This window comes from Fukomys damarensis, unplaced genomic scaffold (genome assembly GCF_012274545.1).
Source record: "Fukomys damarensis isolate Sample0158 unplaced genomic scaffold, DMR_v1.0_HiC HiC_scaffold_25, whole genome shotgun sequence".
Taxonomy (NCBI): Eukaryota; Metazoa; Chordata; class Mammalia; order Rodentia; family Bathyergidae; genus Fukomys; species Fukomys damarensis.
This window is the reverse complement of record NW_022900937.1, coordinates 22,294,546-22,319,392: the sequence shown is the minus strand read 5'-3', so window position 1 is coordinate 22,319,392 and position 24,847 is coordinate 22,294,546. Positions and strand designations below refer to the sequence as shown.

At 38.5% G+C, this 24,847-nt stretch overlaps 1 protein-coding gene across 1 annotated transcript in view; it reads right to left on the bottom strand.

Annotated features, from left to right (window-relative positions):
• Arih1 (ariadne RBR E3 ubiquitin protein ligase 1) overlaps positions 1–24,847 on the bottom strand; it is an 86,471-nt gene that overhangs the window by 33,586 nt on the left and 28,038 nt on the right. Inside the window, exons 2-3 of the mRNA XM_010627134.3 lie at positions 17,580–17,647; positions 3,342–3,486 (exon numbers count right to left, since the gene is read on the bottom strand). Coding sequence (XP_010625436.1) covers positions 3,342–3,486; positions 17,580–17,647 — 213 coding nt within the window. The remainder of the gene's footprint in view (positions 1–3,341; positions 3,487–17,579; positions 17,648–24,847) is intronic.

Genomic DNA, 24,847 nt, shown 5'->3' with positions numbered 1-24,847 from the left:
ACAAAAAGAAAGATGTGAGTGATATCCAAAACACACACACACACACACACACACACACACACACACACACACACACACAATCTTCATAAATAAACATAAGATAAAGTAGTCGCCTAAATTATACGTATTTCTTGGTAGAATGATGCGTTAGTACAACAAATCTTAAACTACTGTGAATCAAAACATTATAAAATGTGTAACAACTTCCAGGTTTAAGAAACAAGTAAGAGCCGGGCGTGGTCATGCATGCCTGTAACCCCAGCACTTGGGAAGCAAAAGTAGGGGGATCGCTTTGAGTTCGAGACCAGCCTGGGCTACACACTGAGTTCCAGAGCAATCTGACCTACATAGTGAGACCCTGTCTCAAACCCCCCCCAAAAAAAGAGAGAGAGAGAAAAACAAGTGAGAGAGCCAGAGAGTGAGTGAGTGAGATAGTGTGTGTGAAGGAATAAGAATTCACAGAGCACTCCAAAATCTTAGAAAATTCACAGTTGAAATACTCTGGGACATATAACTCCAAAGTACTATAAACTATCAAAAGCATTTATTTAGCTAGGCATAGTAATGTCCACCTGTTTCCCCATCACTTGGGAGGCTGAGGCAGAAAGACTATCACAAGTTCAAGGTCAGCCTGAACTACATAGTGAGACCCTGTAATCTGACCTCCACAGAGAAGAAAAAAGTAGAATTTATTTAACAACCTATTGTCATGTGGCACAGTATGATGCTAAAATTTTCTAGAAGGATAAAAGTACTGAATAGATAAGTAATTAAAAGGAAATCATAAACAGAGAGTACTGAAAGTGAAACATTGGTTAACATCCAATTAATAAAATAAAGCTTTGTGAAGAATTTCAGGTGACAATTACATCTCGAACTGAAGCAGTTGGAGGGGAGGATGTAGCTTAGAGGCAAAGCACAGGCAAAGGTTTGATTCCCAGCATGAAAAACAAAACAAAATAAAAGAAGTTAAAACTATCCTCCTTTATCAGTGAAAAAATTGTGAGAAAAGAAGTGCTAGTTCTGTTGTGACTCTATTTTCCATAATGCTTAGCAGTTTCTTTAACACTAACTTATCAAACCTCTAAGCTCCATTATTATCTTGTCCTGCCACTCACTCACTGGATTTCCTTTCAAAGAGTAACACAGTTACACTTCTTGCTGCACTACTGATCTCCATGCAGCCTGGTTTCTAATTCTACCATGCTCCTTAAAATAACTTCCTGAATGTCATCAGTAAACGGCTGGCTATTTTCAAATTCACTTTTGAATTCTTTCTCGGAAGATTTCAGCACTAGTACATTCTTGAAATAATGTTCTCTTTCTTTGGTTTCAGTATTGCTATATTTTCTTGGTTCCCCTAACTACCAAACTACCATCCCTTCAGAGGCCGTTTTACATAGCAAGTTCTGTGGGTATTCCTGCCTGACCAAAAACTCAGGTAGGTGTCTCTCCAACATGTTCCCACTGTCTGTCCTCACAAAGCACTTACTATGAAGACTGGGATTATGCTTCTACTTATTCCCCATTATGTTTTTAAAACTTAGAATAGTACTTGATATGTTAGATGAATAAATTATCAAACACGTGTATACCAAATCTGTATGTTCCAAATCTATGTGACAAATTTCAGCTCCAGCTTGTTGAGACCGGTGGACTGTATCAAGGGCATTGAGAAAGTTGTATAGAATATATGTAAGCAGCTAGCTTCAATACCCAAATAAGAGTTAAGGATATATGGTAAAAATATGAATTTAAACTGGGTATGATGGTGCACACCTGTAATCCCAGCACTGGAGAAGCTGAGGCAGGAGGACTGCTGTGAGATTGAGGTCAGCCTGAATTACATAGCAAAACTCTGTCTCGGGGCCGGGGATTTAGCTCAGTGGTTCCCGCGCCTGCTTTGCAAGTGCAAGGACCTGAGTTTGATCCCCGGTACCAGGGGAAAAAAAAAAAACCAAAAAACTGTCTCAATAAATAAATAAATGAATGAATATATTTCCATACTAATACTAATTGCTTTTATAAATAAGTTAGGATTTGTAATTTAAGCAAAGAGAAATTATACAATACTCAGGCTACAACAGATTTGAAAGAATCAACTCATTTGAAAGGCCGGGGATTTAGCTCAGTAGTTTCTCCACCACCTACCTCAAAAGCTCAAGGACCCAAGTTCGATCCCCAGTACCAAAAAAAAAGCAAGGTAAATAACTAAAACTCAAATGAGATTAAATGCTTTACTTTGCCCCAAAGCCAAATACTTAGTGTTAAGTCTATGATCAGAACATGAGAATTCAGAAATTAAATCCAACATTTTTTCTACTAAATTACTTTAACTCGCCCATCATTTTATTTCTTTAAGGGTAATTAAGTTTCTTCTTTAAAAAAATTTATTTCTACGACTGAGGACTTACGCTCAATGGTGCCACACCTGCCTCTCAAGCACAAGATCCTGAGTCCAATCCGCCATACCACACACATACACACAAAAAAAGGTTGTTTCTAACCAATTAAACAATTGAATGGATCAACTCCATTCAAATAAGCTTCTTTAAGAGACAAATATAAACTATTTTAACTCAAAAAAGTTTTATGGTGCATATTTGATTTAATATCTGTTCTAATGTCATAATTTTCATATTAAGAACCTATTAGAATAGATTTGTGTAACTGAAAATAGTTTCTTATGATGATTCCTGAAAGTTAACTAGCAAACAGTATTAAAATATTTTATCCCGGAGTGTTGGCCCATGCCTGTAATCTAAGCACTTAGAAGGCTGAGGCAGGAGGACCATAAATTCAAGGTCAGCCTGGACTACACAGTGAATTAAAATCCAGCCTATACAGTGAGATCCTGACTCAAAAAAAACAATAAATACTGCCGGGCATGGTGGTGCATGCCTGTAATCCCAGCACTTGGGAGGCTGAGGCAAGAGGATTGCCATGAGTTCAAGGCCAGCCTGGATTACATAGCAAGACCCTGTTTCAAAACAAACTAACAACTCCCCCAAATAGCTAAATCAATAAATAAACATTTTATAAGGGTTTTGGATATTTAAAACTATTTCAATTTGCAATAGCTTACTGTACCTATCACACAATTCTCATCATGGTGGTGGTAAACTGAGGAATTAGGTGTGTGGTAAAAACCTGTACAAATTGCTTTAAAAGGGGGTTTAAGGTGTGGTGATCAGGGGAATCAGTTGTTTCTCGTCCTTTCTTGATCTTTAACAGACTGATACATTACTGGTTGTTAAGTTACTGCTCCCCAGTCCCCTGGTTATCTTTTGTGTAAATAATAAAACAGAGTCAGTGCTAGCCTTAAACTACCAGATACTCACCGAGTTAGGGTAGTTCAGGTAGCAGATCTGACAAGGCATATCCTGTGCTGATGACCTTGTATTCATCTGGCGTGTTCGAGACTTTTTACTTGGATTAATTACATGACACTCAGCAAAGAGCTTCTCCAGGTTTCCATCAAAGTACCTGCATTGTTTAAACAGAAAGGATGAGAGCCCAGCAACAGCACAGTCAGAGCTCTCCAAAACCCTCATTTTCTACAGGAAAAAGCAATGGATTGAAATAAACCAAGATCTTCACCTTTCTGTGCAGAGGAAAGGAATGGTATAGTTTACACATCAGCCAACAGCAGCTGTGTGTATGTATGTATGTGTGTATGTGAAGGTAAAATAAGTTTTTGCTACTCTTTTGACTTTTTAGAAACGCATTTTTAAATAAGAGTCCTGGATGGCCGGGTGTGGTGGTGCATGCCTGTAATCCCAGTACTCGGGAGGGTGAGGCAGGAGGATCGCTGTGAGTTTGAGACCAGCCTGGCCTACATAGAGAGTTCCAGGTGAGTCTCAAGTACATAGTGAGACCCTGTCTCAAAACAAAACAAACAAACAAACAAAAAAAACAAGAGTCCTGGAAGTTAGGAGTACTACAATTCAAAGCTATGCTGGCTGAGCTATTGCTAGTGTTTCCTTTGAAGAATAATGGTATTTTGAAAGACTAGATAGTAACGTATACAAATGAATCCATCTTATTAGTAATTTTAATTAACCCATTTAACTATTTTGGCTCTAGTAAACCAGTAACAAAGCATATCTTGTCCCCCAAAATCATTTTAAAAATAAATTATGTGAGGGGGTGAGCGTGGTGGCGCATGCCTGTAATCCAAGCACTCAAGAGGCTGAGGCAGGAGGATTGCTGTGAGTTCGAGACCAGCCTGGACTACACAGTGAGTTCCAGATCAGTCTCTACATAGTGAGACCCTGTCTCAAAAATAAATAAACAAATAAACAAACAAATAAATATAAATTATGTGACTCATTCTACAGAACAGATTTGTTCTCTATAAAATCTTTCAAAAAAACTTTTTAATATTCTGAGAAAAAAGATCAAGGAGAAAACAAAAAAAAATTGTATCTAAAAATGTTTTTATATCAAGGGCTGGAGATGTACCTCCATGGCCGAACACTTGCCTAGCAAACACAAGACCCCGGGGCTCAATCCCCATTAGGGCTAAAAACAACAAAACTAATGCACAACCCAGCAAATTTCTTATATCAAACAGATAAACTAGTTCTTCATAAACATAACTTTAAATACAGACAAATAGTTCAGTATCTGAAATATCAAGTATATGTTATGGAGGGACGGGGATTTAGCTCAGTGGTTCTGCCTATTGCCTCTCAGGTGCGTGGTCCCGAGTTCGATCCCCCACACACACACACAAAAAAAAAGTTATGGAAAGTACTATTTATACTTTTTAGCAAAACCTTAGACCTTTTGACAAACAACAACAAATCTGTAACACCACATTTCCCAAGAATCTAACTTAATTCCTATTTTGTCTTAAAAGTTCCCATTCCCAGGTATTTTAGGGTCTTTTACTTTCAATTCCTTCACTTCAGTTATATTTCTTAATGATGACACAATGGGATTTTATAGCTTTTTGATCCATTTTAGAAACTACCAAAGAACTTTCTAATATTGCTCAGAGTGTAATTAAGAATCTGCTTGTAGTAGGCCTAGAAACCTTTTTTTTTAAATTAAAGTTAAGCTTCACTTACTTATAAGAAATATACCATTTAAAACCTGTTTTCATTTGTATTTAATGGCTTGTCTACCCCACAACTCACACTAGTTATTTGGAAGATAATGAAATCTAACTTAGGTTCATCCTCAACTGCTGATGTAACTTTAAATTTATTTTATCAACTTTAAATAGTACACTATTTGTCCCTGTATTATACAACCCTTGACTTGACCCTATGGTTTTAGCTGGAATTTCCTGGACCTTTTCCCAGTTGATTATAATTGCAACTTCATATTAGGTATGTTTTGTTTGTTTTTGTAGTGCCATGGACCAAACCAAGGGCCTCAAGCATGGCAAGGCTGTACTCTGCACTGATACACTCCAGGCTAAAAACCATTTTACTTTCCCTAAAATTGACTGTTCCCACTGACACAGACATAGTACTAATGTGTAAATGGAATCAAATGCTCAAACTGGTGGCATCCTTAACCTCCTCACTCTTGAGGAAAGCGGCAGCTCCAATGAACTAAATCCCTGGCCCCCTCCTCATTCTTTATATAGTCAGTGTTCTATTTTCCTAGTTACTTGTAGTTACTTGAAGTCTGTAACCAAAATAAGTATTCATTTTTAATTCAAAATACTTTCTTCTGACTTATGTATATATACAGCAGTGGGGGTTGCTTTCTTTCTACTGGAAATTTAGCTGTTCTAGTAAGGTTTATCCTTCGCATTTAACCACCTCTTTTGAAATATCACTCAGTTATTATTTCAAGCCACGTTAGCCAGGTGTGGCAGCAAATACTTGTCATCCTATGGACTCTGGAAAGCTGAGGCAGGATGATTCCAAATTGGAGCCTAGCCTAGGGAACTTAAATTAGGCCCTGCCCCAAAATAAGGCAGGGGAAGGGAGGTAGGGCAAAAGTACTGTGTTCAGTCCCCAGTACCAAAGACCGAAAGAAAAAAGGAAGGAAAAAAAGGGCAGGCAGACACTTTAGGACTCTATTTGACTTACAACCAGTCTGTGTTAATTTGTTCTCCATTTGCTAATTCCTTTATGGTTTCTTTCCTGTGTTCCAGAACTCAAATTGTCATAGTGTCTGCTGTATTTCTTGCCACTGCCGATATGGTATCAACGTCTACAAGAGTACTGGCTTGTGCCTTCATTTTTTTCCTTAGTTCTGTCAGCTTTCTTTTCACGTTAAGCAATTATTTTATCAGTTCATCTTCGATTCCTCATCATAGAGTAAAGGGAGCAAAGAAGCTGTTTTCTTCTACCTATAATCATTTTTATTTAAGAGTACAATACCCAAGAATGTGGCTAAATTAGTAACTCCACATACCATTTGCCTGGGCACTATCAGAAAGTTCTTTCAATTCACTGGCTTTTATGAGCATGTGCATGTGTATGTTGAGACGGGGTCTCACTAGTAGTTCAGGCTGGCCTGGAACTCAGGGCAATTCTTTTGGCTTGGCCTCCCAAGTGCTAGGATTTCGGGTATGCACCACCATACTGGGCATATGTACATGAAAATCAGATCAAAATAGAAAGAGACCAGACTCAACGTGAAACATTGTATCTTTGGGGCTGGGGATTTAGCTCAGTGGTTCCCCTGCCTGCATCAAAAGTGCAAGGTCCCAAGTTGGATCCCCAGTACAAAAAAAAAAGAAACAATGTATCTCAGGTATCAGGTTTAATGAGTTAAAACATACTGTACTTTTTTCTGCTTCACTGACTTTGGAAAACAGCTGCAAGGCTTATCCTAAGACATTGCTACTCTCCAATTTGGCAAACCTGCCCAACCTTTTATGGAAACCACATTGATGAAAATAAAAACAATGGCAGTATGTTTTCTCCTTCATCCCAGCCTTTCCTCAAGGGCACATGCGGATACTCTCCAATGCCATGGGCTAGATTTCTTTAGACAGTTCATATAAACCATTTTTGTCAATTTTAAAAGGATTAAGACTTTGATGGCTTTCAGTATTGCAACTGTCTGTCTAGTAGAGTGCTATCCATTTATTTGGTACATCTACAGAACCAGAACTAACCAAACTGGAATTTAATCAGACAACTTTCCAGAATATATAGCTTAATTTCTCATTTTACCTGCTACACAGAAACATACCAAATAATGTGAAATAAATTTCTAGGTAGGAAGTTACAGTCTAAAACATTTCAGATCAGACTGTTAGAAGGAAGCCAAGGCTGTTGGGAATAAGACCGCCAGGGGTTAATGTTTCTGGATTCTGAGAAACTGAGGTATCACATCGCTACCATCTGAACATTTCATTTTGCCATTGTAACCTTTATCTTAAAGGCCACTGGAGATACCACTGTTAAAGTACTTTTTCTCAGACCAGAAAGAGAAAAGAAGAAATACTAAGTCACTTGATAATGCAGGAGGATGTTATACCCGTCTATAATGCTCCCATTGCACATTTACAAGTAATCCATTGCTATAAAAGACTGAGATGGACCTAACATAAAAGCACTCATATGAAAATTTATAAAAATGCATTATACATACTCATGTATAATCATGCATATTCAGATCACTCTAAATAAAAATAGCACTAACATTATCATGTGGCAGCCTGAACTACATAGCGAGACCCTGTTTCAAAAAACCAAAAAAAAAGGACTGGGGACTTAGCTCAGCCTGCCTGGCAAGCACGAGGTCCTGAGTTCGGTCCCCAGTATCAAAAGAAAAAAGGTATTGTACCAGACTTCAATTGTAAAAGGCTACAAAATAGTCACAATTATTCTATACTGTTCTGATAAATCACTATTCTGATAAAGCACTGAAAAAGATCCATGACACAAATATCCATCTAAGAATTACCATTTTAACTCTCCCCTGGCTGCAGTAGCCTATTTCTTTCCACTTTTAGAAAACACACATAAGCAACAATGTTAAAAGAGCAAAGGATTATTAAAATAGCTTCCACATTTAAGGACTTCCCAATACACAGGAAAAACATCTAAGTCAATTCATTTAAAATTCAAGGGCCTCCATACTGTCCTTACTATTAAATATCCCTTTCCAACTCTCATTATTAGTCAATTTTTACTCCTCTCATTATTATTCCTTAAACTTTCTCCCAACTTGGTTCTGCTTACTGAACCTAAAATATCCCAAGTTCTCATATCCCCTCCCCATCCTTCCTCGAGCAATGAAATGCTACCCCGTCAATAAGTCTTTACCCCTGAGTCAGAAACAACAGCCTTTTAGGGCCTGGGATTTAGCTCAGCAGTTCTGCTGCCTGCTTTGCAAGCACAAGGACCTGAGTTCGATCCCCAGTACCATAAAAGAAAAAAGAAAAAAAGAAGAAGAAACGGCCTTTTCTGTGTTCCCCAACACTGAAGTAACATGGAGGTAGAAACACATGACACAGTGCTACCGTGTACCTCTTCATTGCCATGCACTATAATGGGATGGGAGGTGCGGCTGTTTCCATACACTACTCCTAATAATATCTAAATTCATTAAACAAGCAGCATGGTGGTGAACGCCTATAATCCCAGCACTTAGGAGGCTGGTACTGAAAGATCACTGTGAGTTCAAGGCCAGCCTGCACTACAAAGCAAGACCTTGTCTTAAAAAAAAAAAAGTTAACCAGGAAAAAAAAATCCACTATTGTAAAACTAGATTCATGTCCACATCCTTGAAGTTACTTACGAAACGATATATCATGCTACCACAGCTGGGGGCCGGGGATTTAGCTCAGTGGCTCTGCTACCTGCCTCGCAAGCGCAAGGACCCGAGTTCAATCCCCAGTACCCCCCCCTCTGCCAAAATACTACCACAGGTAAGAAAATTCCATGTTATCATCACATACAAGTGTTAACTTTAGTACTTATTCATTGAATGGGTTAATGCTTCATAATGTGAGCAGAAAGCCATTTGCAACACACTGCAGGAAAGACTAAATCATTCTTCAGAATTCTGATTACAAGTGTAAATTATTTCCCTTCACCTTGAACATGCTAGTTAACTCATTAACACTCACTTTATACAACACTAAAATGACCTAAGTTTAAAATTTATCGAAGTAGACATAAATCAAGATTTCTTTTTAACTTGGCATCAACTCTACAAGGAGCACCATTTCTGATGTTGTTTCTCAATCTTGTCAAAATCTGATTCACATACTTCTCACAATTTCAATAAAGTTCTACTGTAGAAAAGAAAACCTACATAGAATGATTCAGTTTAATTATTAGGAATTGTGTTAGGAGTAGGGATGTAAGAAAAGATAGTTTCTGCACACCACAACTGCCTTGCAAGCACAAGGTTGAGTTCAATCCCTGGTACCACCAAAAAAAGAAAAAAAAAAGATAGTTTCTGCACAAAGAACCTCAGCAGAAGTGAGGAAATATTAAAGCAAATATGCAGTAAGATAAAATGGATTAAATGTCCTGGGAGATAAATCCTGTCTTAGAATATCTTAGATGGGTTCTGAAGGCCAATTAGGAAAAAGGAAGGAAAACAAGTCAGGTTGCGGCCAATGAAGCATGTGAGATGTCCACAAGAGCCTTGTGTCCAAGAAAGCACACTTGTAAAGGCAGCACAAGAATGAATTTTGTGACCACTTCAAAAATTTTATACTTCTAAGTACAGTATTAGAAACAATAATAAATGCCAGAAAGACAGAAGATGGATTTTTCAAACCTTTGCCATCCAACAAAAAGGGGGCTGAGGTGGTGATTGTAACCCTAGCAATAAATGCAGAGGAAGGGGATATCAAGCTCAAGGCCACTGTGAACAACCTGATGAGACTCTCCAACTGGAACAAAAACAGAAAGGGCTGGGATATAGCTCCGTGGTAAAGCTTTGCCTAGCATGTGCAAGGTCCTGGGTTCAATCCCCAGTACCACAAAATCCTTACCTTTCTCCCATGTGAAACAATGAAAACCAGAAAAAAATGGGATCTTTAAGTGCTAAAGAGCTATTGGAAAAATTATTTGTAAATATTTTTAAAACATGGCTGGAGATTTTAGTGCAGGGGTACATAATGTGCCTAGCATGTGTAAGACACTGGGTCTGATACCCAGCTTAAAAAAAAAAAAAAAAAAAAAAGGCAGAGACCCTGTCTCATAAAAAAAAAAAAAAGCCAGGTGAAATCAAAGTATTTATCAAAGCAAGTTTACTAAAGCACCTGGTACTGTTCTGGACACTAGTAACACTGTAAAGAACAAAAAAGTCCTGTCTTATAAACCTTTCCTTTTAATTCAGAAGTTAGAATAGAAGCTGGGCATGGTGATGCATGCCTATAATACCAGCACTCGGGAGGCTGAGGCAGGAGGATTGCTGTGAGTTCAACACCAGCCTGGGCTACATGATGCGTTCCAGGTCAGTCTCAACTGCCTAGTGAAACCCTGTCTCAAAAACAAAACAAAAAAAAAGAAGTCAGAATAGAAACAAATTAAATGTGTCAAAGTAATGCCTGGTAGGTACTTGAAAAATTTAAGCATCCCATCCCATTCTCAACCATCTTTGGAAATACTGGTTCCATATATTATGCAGACCTTTTAAATGTTTATATATTTTATTATGTAGTATATCTCATCAGAAAAGGTTTTGAAGTACTAGGCAACTATTAGTTTCATAACAGCAAATAAAGTTTTCCAAAATCCTAGTTATCACATAAAAATTCAAATTCCCATTGGCAACAAATACAGTTATTTCCCTTGAAATGACAGATATATTTCATTCAATTGGAAGAAATACCATCCATGCCACACATCTAAATAACCATGACTCCTCAGTCATTCTTTCCAGTAAAAATGGGGCCCCATCAATGCTCAGATCACAAGTCTGCAGGTAAGGACTGGTCTTACTTTGTTGCCCAGGCTGGTGTCAAACTCCTGAGTCCAGTGGATTCTCCTGATTCTGCCTCCAAATAGCCGGGACTAGAGATGTATGGCACCAGGCCCAGCTCTTAACTTTTAATATCTTTTTCACTCAGCCTCTTAAAGTCTGTTTACAACTAAAAGCTCTTATTTACGAAGAAAGCTAAAGTTTAAGGGGCCGGGGATTTAGCTCAGTGGCACTGCACCTGCCTTGCCTTGCAAGTGTGAGGTCCTGAGTTCAATCCCTTGTACCAAAAAAAAAAAAAAAAAAGAAAAAGAAAAAGCGTTTAAGATGACATGAAGTAAGAGAATATCCCACAAAACTATGGCAGTTTTGACAGGGTTATTGGCACCACCACCCTAATTCTTTGCACTGTTTGGCCTCATATGGAGGAACATCAAAATGTATAAAACACAGGAGAAACTAGTCAGTAGTTAACAAAGAAAACCAGAAATCAAAACAAGGAAAAAGGAAAAGGTCTGGAAAGCTAAAATGACAGAAAACAAAAACTATACGGTTGAAATCTCTATCAGCTCCTACCCTCTGCCTGAAATTTATTCCTCAAAAGAATAATCATTTGTTTTTAGGGTCTGGAAAATTTTGATATACTGACTAAAAATCATGGAAGTAAGAGGAGTAATTGGCAAGAACCTATTTATAAATCTAATGCCCTCAAATCTATCAGCTCCTTCCCCCAGGGGAGGGGCCATGGCCCAACGCTAAATTTTTAATAACTGAAATTCCCGGTACATGGAAATAAGGAAAGAGAGTAAACAGAGAGCAAGAAATTTGAAATACAAATTTTACTAAGCTAAGATTTATCTATAAAAATGTCAAAATCGGGGATTTAGCTCAGTGGCATCGTGCCTACCTCGTAAGCACAAGGTCAAATTCAATACCTAGTAGCAAAAAAAAGTCAAAATCAACAGAATCAGTAGTGGATTACAGTCAGTATGTATTATCGAACAGATTCTTTTACAAGTGACTATGTAGCCAGGCATTATCTTAGCACTCCTAAAACAGAAGGATCACCCCAAGAGGCCAACCGAGCTACAAAGTAAGACCTTGACTCAAAACAAACAAGGGCCCAGGATTTATCTAGCAGTGCTGCAGCCTACTTCACAAGCACAGGGCCGAGTTCAATTCCCAGTACTCAAACAAAAAAGAAGGAAAATGATTACTATGTAAAAAACTTAACTGTCTATATTGTTTACCTTTTTCTATGATTCCTAGGATCCCAAGTAGTTACAAGATTATCAAACAGGTAACCTTTTTTCCCCCATTAAGTTTATTGCTACATTTAAAGCAAACAATACAAGTTACATTCATCATTGGGATCTTGTGCTTTTACATGATAGGTCTTGGTTCTTGTTTTTTCCCCATACCCGTGCCCTCCCTTCACCCTTCCCTATTTACAAAGCCTTTTCTGGCAATACTGGGGACTGAACTTAGGATGCTCTACCACTAATGTATATCCACAGACTGTACTCTATTTTTTTTTTTTTTGGTACTGGATCCAACTACGGACCTTGAGCTGGCCATGCAGGCGCTGTGCCACTGAACTAACTCTCCAGACCAGCCCTTTTTACTTTTTTTGTTTTTGCTTTGTTTTGGTACTGGGGATTGAACTCAGGACCTCACACTTGCCAGGTAGGCGCTGTGCCGCTGAGCAATATCCCCAGCCACCTTTATTTTTTTGAGACATCATCTCACTAAATTGTTCAAAGAGATCTCAAATTTGCCATTCTCCTGCCTCAGCCTCCCAAGCAGCTGGGATTACAGGCATGTGCTACTGAGCCTGTCCAACCTTCCAACCTTGAAGAATGGAAAGAAAGAGTGAAGAGGGGTGGAGGTACTGTTTTGTGTTTTCTTTTTAGCTCATAGGTGATTCTACTGGGTAATCATTTTGAAGGTTTTCAAGCTTATTCTCTAGGGTTTCCTAGACAGATGATTATATCATTTACATATAAATTTGTCTTCCTTTCTCCTCTTTATGCTATTTGTCATGGTATAGATCTAAAATGACCATCAAAAGTCTAGGGTTCAGCCAGGTATGATTGTGCATGCCTATAATTCCAGCACTCAGGAAGCTGAGGCAGGATCACCGTGAAATCAAGGACATCCTGAACTACACAGTGAGACCCTGTCTCAAAAAAAAAAAAAATTCAGGGGCCAGGGATTTAGCTCAGTGGTTCCACCGCCTGCCTCATAAGAGCAAGGTCATGAATTCAATCCCTGGTTCCTCCCAAAAAAGTGTTATCATATAGCTAGGCATGGTGGTGCACACCTGTAATCCCAGCACTCAGAAAGCTGGGGCAGGAGGATTGCTGTGAGTTTGAGACCAGCCTGGGCTACATAGTGGTGGGTTCCACATTATAGTGAGACCCTGTCTCAAAAAAAAAAAAAAAAAAAAAAAAAAAAAAGTCTAGGGTTCAGAGCTGAGGCTTTTGGAAGATAATCGGATAGTGGGGGCATTGAATGTGCAGTTAGGAGGTGGGACTTGGTGGGTACAGACAAGTCAGTGGGGATATGATCTGAAAGGGAATATTTTTGTCCTGGCTTCCTTGCTGCTGTGGATTGAGCAGCATTCCTCTGCCATGCCTCTCTTCCAATGATGCTTTGGCCTTGAAGCTAGCCAATCATTCACTAAATCTCCTAAAAACTGTGAGCTTTAAAAAATAAACTTTTCCTTCTTTAAGTTGTAGGTGTTGTGTATTTTGTCCCAATAATGAGAAAGTGACTAGTACTCCACTCATTTATCATATTTTACTTATCAGAACAATACATGCAAATGGTGATGCCAGTCATTTATCCTTGTTAGGTTTGTCATGTTACCCAGGCTGCAGTGGGCTCAAGTGATCCTTGGCTAATCTAACCAGGGTATGCTTCTAATGTTTCAATATTAAGTATAATTTCGCTGTAGAATATTAATTGCTACCATGTATCAAACAGAAGTTACTTTTCTGTCAGAAGCATTTCTACATAAATTTTGGGGAAAATCATTTCATAAAGTATGACTACAGCAGCTGCTTAAGGCCCAATGTTGCCTTGCCCAAGAGCCAACTATGGCATTGGGAAACATAACTCCATCTTGCCTCAGGTCACAGCTGAGGCCACCATGGTCTATGAAGCTGTACCACTCAATGGCAAGTAACACCGACTGAAGAAATCCTGGTTCCTCGAGAGCCAAGTAGTAATGCAAAAGAGAAAGGTTTCACTTGGGGAGGGTCACAGTTCCTTATCCACCCAGCTCATTCCACCTGAAGTGAGGATGCTCTCCTTTCCACGCTCATCAGCATGAGACTTGCATTGGCAAGGGATCAGACATAAAAGCACTGCTGCATGCCTGCTGTGCCCTCCAATTACTATGTGTACCCAATAAATAGTGGCCAGTTCAGAGTCTTTTTGTCTTTGCCCACTCTGAGGCACTGACACCCGGCTGCCCATATACTTTGAAATTACACAAGTCTCTACTGTATTTTTATTGTCTTTAGCCCTCGCCATCCTCCACTGTAGGCAGTAAAATTTTCCTCCAGTGAGGAACTATTATTCTTTCCTAGGAGAAACACTATCACACCATTCATGTTATCAAATTATTTCATTTATGAATTTAACAGTTAAGTTTATAATAAAATGGTTTTCTCATGCTACGTACTTTTGTCAAATTTTGGAACTAGGTTGTCCACATTTGGGCACTTATTGCTAACATGCAGTAATTATGCCCTATCTTTTTCTACATTCTTAGATAATTTTCAACGGGTACTACCAGTTCCTTAGAGGTTTATGAGACTGGACTTTCCCATAAAATCATCTAGTGCTTTTTGGTAAAGAATCTTTTACTACACACACTATCTTCTTCTGTGATTATTGATTTACTTCACTTTTCTATTTCTTTAGAGTACTTCAGTTAATTTCTATTTTTAAGCTTTCAAATGTTGGTAAAACTGGTATACAGTACTCATTTATAATTGTGAAACACTTTTTCTCTTTTTACTTCTCCTTGTTCTCTCCCCTAAATCCCTTTTCCCATCTGTACTAAGTTCTATCTCACTGTTTCCTCATATCTATCTTTTATTTTGTTCTTTAAGCTATTTATACTGTGGGTTTCTCATGTAAGAGAAACCATGCACTACTTAAGCTTGTGTGCCTGATCTGTTTCGCTTAACGTTATGGTCTTGAGGTACATCCACTTTCTTACAAATGACTTGAATTTCTCTCTCCTTAAGGCAGAGTAGTAGCACTCCATTGTGTGTAAATACCACTTTTTACTCATTCATCTGTTGGTGGGCAAGTAGGCCCCTTTCAAGATATAGCTATTAGGAATTATGCTGCTATAAACATGGGTATGCAAATATCACTGTACCACGACATCTTTGGGGTGGGTACTACCATGTCTTTTAACTCTGGAGGGTATATACCAAGAAGGGGAATGGCTGGGTCGAATAGAATTTATAGTTTCAGTTTTTTGAGGAAGTCTCCATACTGGTATCTATAGTAATGTCACTAGTTCACATTCCCACCAACAGATCAACTGCTTTTTAAAATTATCAACTATTATACACACTGTTTACAAAAGCTATACCTAACAACAAATAACCCAGGAAGACCGAATATTTTAAAAATAGAAAATAGCTGGGTCAAATGCTTAAGGAAAAACAAAGTGTGGCAGTGCTAGTATGAGACAACAGAATAAAATACTGCACACTGATGAGGAGAAACAGCATGGTGCAGAGTATTAAACCTAAGTAAGACCTTGTGTGCACTAGGCAAGTGTTCTACTGCTGAGCTACACCATCAGCACTGCGTGATGATTTTAAAACACTAGTCAAACAATTAATTATAAATCTTTAGTACCCGACAGTTTATCTTTATAATGTATAAAAACAAAAACTGTGACATAATTCCACTGAAGTTTTCCAGAAACCTACTTTTTGAATTCATACTTAGCACATTTAATAGATACAATATTTAACTGAAAAAATGTTTCCAACAGTGTTATAGGATAAAAACCAGAATTTTCGGACAAATACATTTATATAAGACAAGCCCTGAGTGACTCAGTCTAGTTTATTGGAGAAGTTTCAAATGTAAAAAGTGAAAAACTCCTTTTCCTAGTATGTAATAGTAAATTACATCAAAATTAAGAAACACTAAGGCTGGGGATTTAGCTCAGTGGCTCCATCACAGCCTCCTCGTAGGCAAGGACCAGAGTTCAATCCCCAGTACAAAAAAAAAGAAACACTATTAACTTCAGAAAAATATCCATTAAAAAAAGGAAAGAAAGAAAAAAAAATCATACTAGCTAAGGTACATGTTATCCTTCCTGAATCTAGGGAAAGCTAAATACAGTATACGTTTAAGATATAAATTCTAGGGCCAGGGATTTAGCTCAGTGGTTCTATCACCTGCCTCACAAGCACAGGGTCTGAATTTGATCCCCAGTACCCTCCCCCAAAAAAGATATAAACTCTAGAGTCTAATAAACTTGTTTGCTACCTCAAGTTTTACAACTGAAGGGCTTGGAATGTAGCTCAGTGGTGTTGCGCCTGCCTCACAAGTGCAAGGTCCTGAGCTCAATCCCCAGGACCGCCCCCCAAAAATCAGAAAGTTTTACAAGTGACATTTAAGATCCAAGATTTAGTTTGTCAATTTGGCTTTTTTCATTTATTTTGGTTTTCTCTTTCCTTTTGGGGGTCTTGTTTTGAGACAGTGTCTTGCTTGCTATATAATTCAAACTGTCTTGGAACTCATTATGTAGCCCGGGCTTGGCTTGAACTTGTGGAGTTTCTCCTGTTGTAGGTTTTAGTTTTCCCATCAGTTAAATGGGGATAATAGTTTCTAGTCCCATAAAACTATCAGAGGGATAAAGTCAAATACCACTTTATACAGAAGACTCAGTGATTCATGGTAATTATTATTACTGTTAAATTGTATCGGGGCACAGTGTGTACGGAATAGGTTAATATTCTTGGCATTATTTAATATATGTTTTATAAAGCAAACTCTGAACTTTAACATAAAATATACAATATTTTCCATTTATTTCTCAGAAATTTGGGTTCTCAGTTCCTAACAGTTTTAATTTTGTATTATAATTAAGATCCTTAGCAGAATAAGGTTGTTACACAATGTAAAGAAAATTAAGGACAGTATAAATATTACCAATCTTCAGTATCAACAATTTTTTTCTCTTTCAGAACGAGAAAGATTTTCATAGAGTGCATGTAAACTGTCAAACAAAATAGAATCTTGTCCTGAAACTACCCCAAATTGCTTGTTTACCACTGAGGAAACCAGCAACTTCTCAATTTTGGTTTTACTGATATATATGCCTAATATAAATTCAAAGGCATATAAACAAGAAACTTTTTAAATAATTAAAGAACAATCTTACTCATATGCTCTATGAATGTATCCTCTGCTTTTAAACCTGACTTTAGTTCTTGGTTTTCAAGTGGATATATGTATGAGAAATTTGAAGCAGAGCCTCCACTTACCTTTGAAATAAAATGAGGAACATTAAGCCTGAATTCCCTAAGTTCATCACAAAACTTACAGATGAAGAATACAACAAATTAAAGGTTATTACTTAGCATACTGGTTTATTCACATACACACACATCCCTTACTTGCTTCACCTTACTGTGTTCAATAAGCTTTACTCTAATACTACAGTTTCTTACCTTTCCATTAGCTTCTCTTTATCCCAGTTGAAGTGGCTAAGGAGTATTCTTGTGATAGTTGCTGGGTTCTAAAAGAGAGAAAAAAGTTATTTTAAGGTAACTATGTTTCACTGACATTTAATGAGCTTCTAGGTTGAATTTAAGTTCCATAATAACCCACCCAAATTTCCTTTCCTAAAACAGTTCTTTATTCCTCCAAAGAAATACAAAATTGTATTTGTAAGATCAAAACTATTTAAAAAATAATTTGTCACACTAATGTCAGGATTCTATAGGATTCAAAATAATCCCAAAGGAAATTAGCAAATTACTGTAATAAATCAGGCACTAACGGAAATTAATTTTTTATAATTAAGATTTAACAGATGGCAAAAAAAAGAACACTGCCACATCAGTGCACTAAATGTAATCAATAAAATGTCTATGACTTTATGTAGTAAACAGTTCCAATGAGTTCAAAGTAGCTGTACACCATGTAATAATGTGCAGTTTGTATTCAGAGTACATTTGTTTCTAGAAGGAAAAGCTAACACTAGGAACTCAATCCAGAATATACTGCCCTATCACTCAATGCTGTCACAAATTGTCTCCATATTTCCCATAAAATTTAGTAACTTTACTATCTGGGCATAGAATTTTAGTATATGTGCTGCCAAGTGGGCACTGGGCACAGAATTTTAACTAAAATGCAGTGGGAGCTAAGAGATTAGCACATCCTGACTCCGTCAAAGATACTTGTGTGAATTACGATGCTGGAAGTAAAACTCAGTATCTGTTTCATTTATAGTTCACATGTAATTTTACCACATCAGGAAGGATCTCCAGGTGTGCTCACATTAGCAACACATACATGCAAAGGTTTTTGAGAGTTAGGGATGAAACTCAGTGGTACAGCACTTTCCTAGCATGTCTAAAGTCCTTAGTTTGATCCCCAGCACCACCTCCCCCCACAAGAAAAGTGGACAAGTAAAGGAATCAGAGGAAGGAGGAAGAAGATAGACTATGTGGAGAGGGAAGGAGGATTTTGGAAAATGACCATCCCAGCAGGGGAACAGGGCACTGGAGAATCATTAGCAGTGAATAAAGAGAGCAATTAAGGGTGTCACCATGTAGAGATGCAAAGGCTGGCCGTCAACTCCCACTACAGATATTGGAGATCTAACTGTAGGTTCTGAGACTGTTGACAAAGTAAGTGTCCCCCATCAGAGGAGAAAATAGATAGACTTACCCTCAATAAAAGTTACCCTGGGCTCTTGGGCAGTGATGGGCTTGGGGGTACAAGAGCTATGTGGCCCATCACTCTTCAGCTAGAAAAACAGGTCCCACTTGTTCATCAGGGAAGGGCACAAGAGAGGATGGCCCCATCCTTGTTTTGGAATTGGGACAGTCGATCTTTCACTGCCCTTTTAAGCCCACACATGGAAGGATTTTGTAGGGGACCACAGATTTGGACATTGTTTTGCCCATTACCACACCAAAAGCAAGATCCAGGGGGTTTAGACTCTTGTTTAGGTAAGTGGCTTGACTGGAGAAGCTGGAGGGCTTCTCTATCAAGTTCTTAGTTTGAGAGACTCACATAAGACAGTGGTCATGGGGTCAGCTATAGGAGTTTAATCACCATCTTTGAATTTTTTGAGATCTGTCCTGATGTTAGGGGCTGAAATGTGATGGACATAATGGAGGGCCAGTAGAGAGCAGTATGAAAATATTGGATAAAGTCTCCATTTTTTTTTCTCCAATCTGTGATCATGTTCATGGCTCCATCTAGAGTCCTGTCTAGGAAACAGCAATTGCTCAGGTTGATCATCATTTTGGGTGTGGGCCTTTTAGGTTATTCGGGCAGTCACTGTCATTTACTCTGATATTTCCATTTTATTTATTCCTTTGTTTCCGTTTGAAACAGGTTCTTGCTATGTAGAACCATTATGCCTGCCTCAAGAACAAAAAAAATTTTTTTTAATGAACAGGTGGGCACTGAGGTACATATAATCCTAGGTCCTAGAGACAGAGGCAGGAGGGTTGCAAGGCCAGCCTGGGCATCTAAATGAGATCTGTCTCCCAAAACAAAATCAAAACACCACAAGTGGTAACAGCTCAGTGGTACAGCCCTTGCCTAGCATGTGTGAGCTCCTGAGTCTAACTCCTAGTACTACAAAAACAATAAAGTCTCCCAGGGCCCAATAAATGTCAACTAGAATTTTACATTCAGGGAAGTATAGCTCAGGAATAAAGACAGGTTTTCTTAAACAAAAGAAAAAGGAAAACCTCAAGGCTACCACACTTGCATTGAAAAAAATGCTAAGCAACGGGAATTTGGCTCAGTGATTTTTCCACTAGCCTTGCAAACATAGGGGCCCGAGTTCGATCCCCGATACCAAAAAAAAAAAAAAAGCTAAAAGTTCTTAAAAGGCAAAAGAGAAATGATACTAGAGGGAACTACTGGCAAATAGGAAGAACAGCAGCAATGGTAAATACCTGAGTAAATATTATAGCCTTTATTTCTCTTGTTGAGTTCTTCAATACAAAAATTCTTGGAAGTCAAAAATTGGAACATGTTGCTGGGCTTGGTAAGCGGATGCCTATAATCCCAGCACTCAGGAGGCTGAGGCAGGAGGACTGCCCAAGTTCCATTCCAGCTTGAACTACACAGTGAGACTCTCAAAAACAGGGCCAGTGATTTAGCTTTGTGATCCTGTGCCTGCCTCCCAAGTGCAAGGTCCTGTTCAATCTCCAGTACCAAAACAAACAAACAAACAAACAAACAATAAATATATCAAGACGATAAGGGGTTAAATGTGGACAGATACAGCATATATGATAACTAATTGTACATGTATGTCTCCAACAACAAAGTTGCACAATATAGCAAAAATTGATGTGATAGATGACCATGTGTCTGATTGTACTGAAAGTCGCATGGATCTATAAAAACAATTTCTAGAGGACCGGGAATTAAGCTCAGTGGTTCTACTGCCTGCCTTGTAAGCACAAGGTCCCAAGTTCAATCCCTGGTACAAAAAAAAAAAACAAATCCTAGAATGAATGAGTTTAGCAAGGTCTCAAGCATAAGATCATATTACAAAATCAGAAACATTTTTACATATAAGAGTGAAGACCCGCAAATAAAAAAAGTTAAAGTAGGGCCAGGGATTTAGCTCAGTGGTTCTACCGCCTGCCTTGCAAGGGCAAGGACCCAAGTTTGATCCCCTGTACCAAAAAAAAAAAAAAAAAAGGTAAAGTACCACTCACAACAGCACCAAAACATTAAATATTTTTACATACAAATTTAAGTGGACTGGAGTTTAGCTCAATGACATAACATTTGCCCAGCAAATTTAACAAAGTCATCAGGCATACTGGCACATGCCTATAATCCCAGCATGTGAGAAGCTAAGGCAGGAGAATTACCAAGAATTTAAGGCCAGATTGAAACTGCCATATTCTGATAAAACAAGCAAGAAAATAATAAAGCAGATTTGTAGACTGAGACACAACAAGGTTAAAAGGCTAATTCTTCCCATTCATTACCAATCAAAATTCCAGTAGGATCTGAGGGGGTGGTTGTCGGGGATGGAACTTGGGTCCTTCACTTGCAAGGCAGATGGCAGAACCACTGAGCTAAATCCGCGGATCAGGAACTAAATGCCCAGCCCCCAGCAGGACTTTTTTGCTGAGTATCAAAGTGATTCTAAAATTTATATAGGAACTATACAAATTTTGAAAAATTAAACATCATGTGACTACTAGAAAACTTACTAGTATTGGCAAAATGATGAATACAAAAATCAAATAGAATGGAAATCAGAAACAAATCCACATAGAGCCATGGATGTAGCTCAGTGGTGCCACACCTGCCTGGCAAGCTCAAGGTTCTGGGTTCAATCCCTAGCATTGGGGGGGGGGTTAATCTACATAAACATTATTTTCATGAAGGTGATAAAACAGTTCAATGGGGAAGAAAACATAATTAAGAGATCCACATTAAAAGACCCCCTTTTTTTTTCTTTTTGGTTTTTGGAGAAAAGTTCTTGCTATGTAGTTCAGAATGGCCTCAAACTCACTATGTAGCCTATGCTGACTTAACTCACAGCAATCCTCCTGCCTCAGCCTCCAGAGTGCTGGGATCACAGGTGTGGGCCACTACACCCAGCCTAAAAGGCTTACTTTAACTATATACTTCATTCTCTACACAAAATTCATAATGGATTAGGACTACATATAGTCAGGCTATAAAACTTCTAGAAGAAAATCTTTGTGACTTTAGGTTAGATGAACAGACAGACACAACACCAAAAGCATAACCCTTAAGAGAAAACTGATAAACTGGAATTCATCCAAGGTAAAAGGGCAGGGCCAGGGATTTAGCTCAGTGTTTCTGCCACCTGCCTCATAAGCACAAGGACTTGAGTTTGATCCCTGGTACCCCCCAAAAAAAAGAAAAAGGCACCGTTAAGAGAATGGAAAGACAGACCACAAAGTAGGAGAAAGTATCTGCAAAGTAAAGAATTTGTATCCAGAATATATGTATTTTTAAAATCTCTTAAAACCTAGTAATATAAAAAAAACCCACTAAAAATGAGCTGATACAGAGCCAGGGATTTTAGCTTAGAGGTGCTGTGCTTGCTTGGCAAGCACAAAGTCCTGAGGTTTGATTCCCAGTACAAAAAAAAAAAAAAAAAAAAAAAAAGTATGTTTCCATTTACAGTGGACCCTTGACTTACAAACACAATTTGTTCACAAGGGCTAATTATAATTCAAGTTGGTCAATTGAAGGCTCAGGCTTCTACAAAGCCTTCAAAGCCTCTCTCCTGTATATAGGCAGATCTCAGCGTACTTAGAGAAGACACTGCCCTGGGATTTCTGAACTCCACACAGGAAGGAACAGATGTTGTAATGTTCCTTCCAGAGCTCTTTAAGGTTAAATCTGTATCTGAGACCATCTGGAACAGCACAAGCAGCCAGCATCTGAACTGCAACTCAAAACTTTTTTTTTTTTTGGTACGAAGGATCGAACTCAGGACCTTGCACTTATGAGGCAGGCAGCAGAGTCACTGAACCAAAATCCCCAGCCCACAAAACTCTGGTGGCGCACGCCTGTAATCCCAGCACTTGGGAGGCTGAGTCAGGAGGATCGCTGCGAGTTTGAGACCAGCCTGTGCTACATAGTGAGTTCCAGGTCAGTCTCAACTACATAGTGAAACCCTGTCTCAAAAAACAAAAAAAAAACTTTGGTTGTATAAAATTCCAATCATAACCCAAGTTGTTCATTTGTCAGACCACTGGTAATTTGAGGGTCCACTATATATGACATAATATCAATCCATTTGTAGCCAGTGATTAAGGATGAAGGAAGACAGACTGAACAATCGTGGTAGGAGGAGGGAAATGGAGGGAAAAACTGTCAGTGAGATGGCAACTTTAGTAAAAGCTTTTGTGAGGACAGTCTGGCAAAAGAGATCAAAATTTTAAATGCACATAACTAGGAGGCAGAAATTTCACTTCTAAACCAAGAATACATACATACAGAAATGTAAGCGTACAAATTTTTAGTTACATTATTTGGAAAAAGATTTCCATTTCTACATTTTTCAAAGACTGCCTATAAATTACACCATTCACTGAGGCAGGAGGATCACTGTGAGTTCGAGACCAGCCTGGGCTACATAGTGAGTTCCAGGTCAGACTCAACTACATAGTGAGACCCTGTCTCAAAAAACAAACAAACAAACAACAACAACAACAAAACCCCACCATTCACACTTGACTGTATAGCTATTTAACTGTACAGCTATAGTGTGAACTGATGTGGAAGGGTTATCCAGGAGATAACACTGAGTGAAGAAAAGCAAGCTACTGAGCAGTATGCAGTATTCCCTTTTTCTGTAAAATAAGTAAATGCCTATGATACCAGCCACTGAAAAAGTTGAGGATATACATTAAGGTTGTTCTTAACAGTTATCATCCTTAAGGACTGGACAGGGGACAGGGTAAAAAGAGGCAGGGTCTTCTAACTTCTAAATATACACATAAACAAGTAAACTATTACTTTGATCATAATTAACCATAAATAGTATGCAGCTGAATAGCCTTGCTACTAAGACTGTACCCCACAAAACTGCAGCCACCTGAGAGTATGTCAGAAGTGCAGAATGCTAGGTCCCAACTCCTATCTACTGACTTCACTTCCAAATCCTTAAGCTCCTGGGGTGATCCACACACATTCTAAAGTTTGAGGATCACCAATAAAGTAAGCAGGCTACACAAGTAACACCATTGTGAGAGTTAAAGGAACTGTAAAAGGTTTCATTTCCAATTATTTTTGAAATTTGACTTGATTCCCTTCTAAGAAATTAAATATAATTGAGGTATAACGTTTCTTCCCTTTAAAGGTACATGTAAATACACTGAGAACTTTACATAAATGGCCAGTAAAAGGCTGTATTAAATTAATGCTTAGTCATGACATATTATGGAATTGATTCTGGATATATCTGGGCTTACTTTGCTTTGTTGGGGGGATGGGTTGAGACAACATCTTATTATGTAGTTCAAACTGGTCTTGAACTCACTATGTAGCCAGGCTGACCTCAACTCACAGTGGTTCTGCCTCAGCCTCCCAAGTGTTGGGATTACAGTTGTGCGCCACCATCCCCAGCTTGGATTCTGGATATATCTGAATTCACACAGTACCATTTAAAAAGGGAGTATTGTTACCATAAGATACTCCTGAGTTTGGTAAATCAAGATTCAGTAGGCAGGCATGGTGGCGCACACCTGTAATCTCAGCACTTGGGAGGATGAGGCAGGAGAATCACTGTGAGTTCGAGACCAGCCTGGGCTACATAGTGAGTTCCAGGTCAGTTTCAACTACATAGTGAGACCTTGTTTCAAAAAAAAAAATTCAGTAGGTGGGGGGGCTGGGGATTTAGCTCAGAGGTTCCACCTCCTGCCTGAGTTTGATCCCCAGTAACAAATAAATAAATAAATGATCAGCAGATGGAATAGGAACCACCAGATACTTTTGGTAAATGGGGTTAACAAAAAGAATGAATTGATTAATTATTGGAAAGGCTGAAAGAATGGTGCTGTAAGGTTATGTGTTCAGGAGTAATTACCATAACACTACAGAACCAAAGTCACCAATGGAACCACTAAATTCAAGAATATATGGCAGGGCCGGGGATTTAGCTGAGTCAGTGGTGCCGCCGCCTGCCTCGCAAACACAAAGACCTGAGTTCAATCGCCGGTACAAATATATATATTTTATT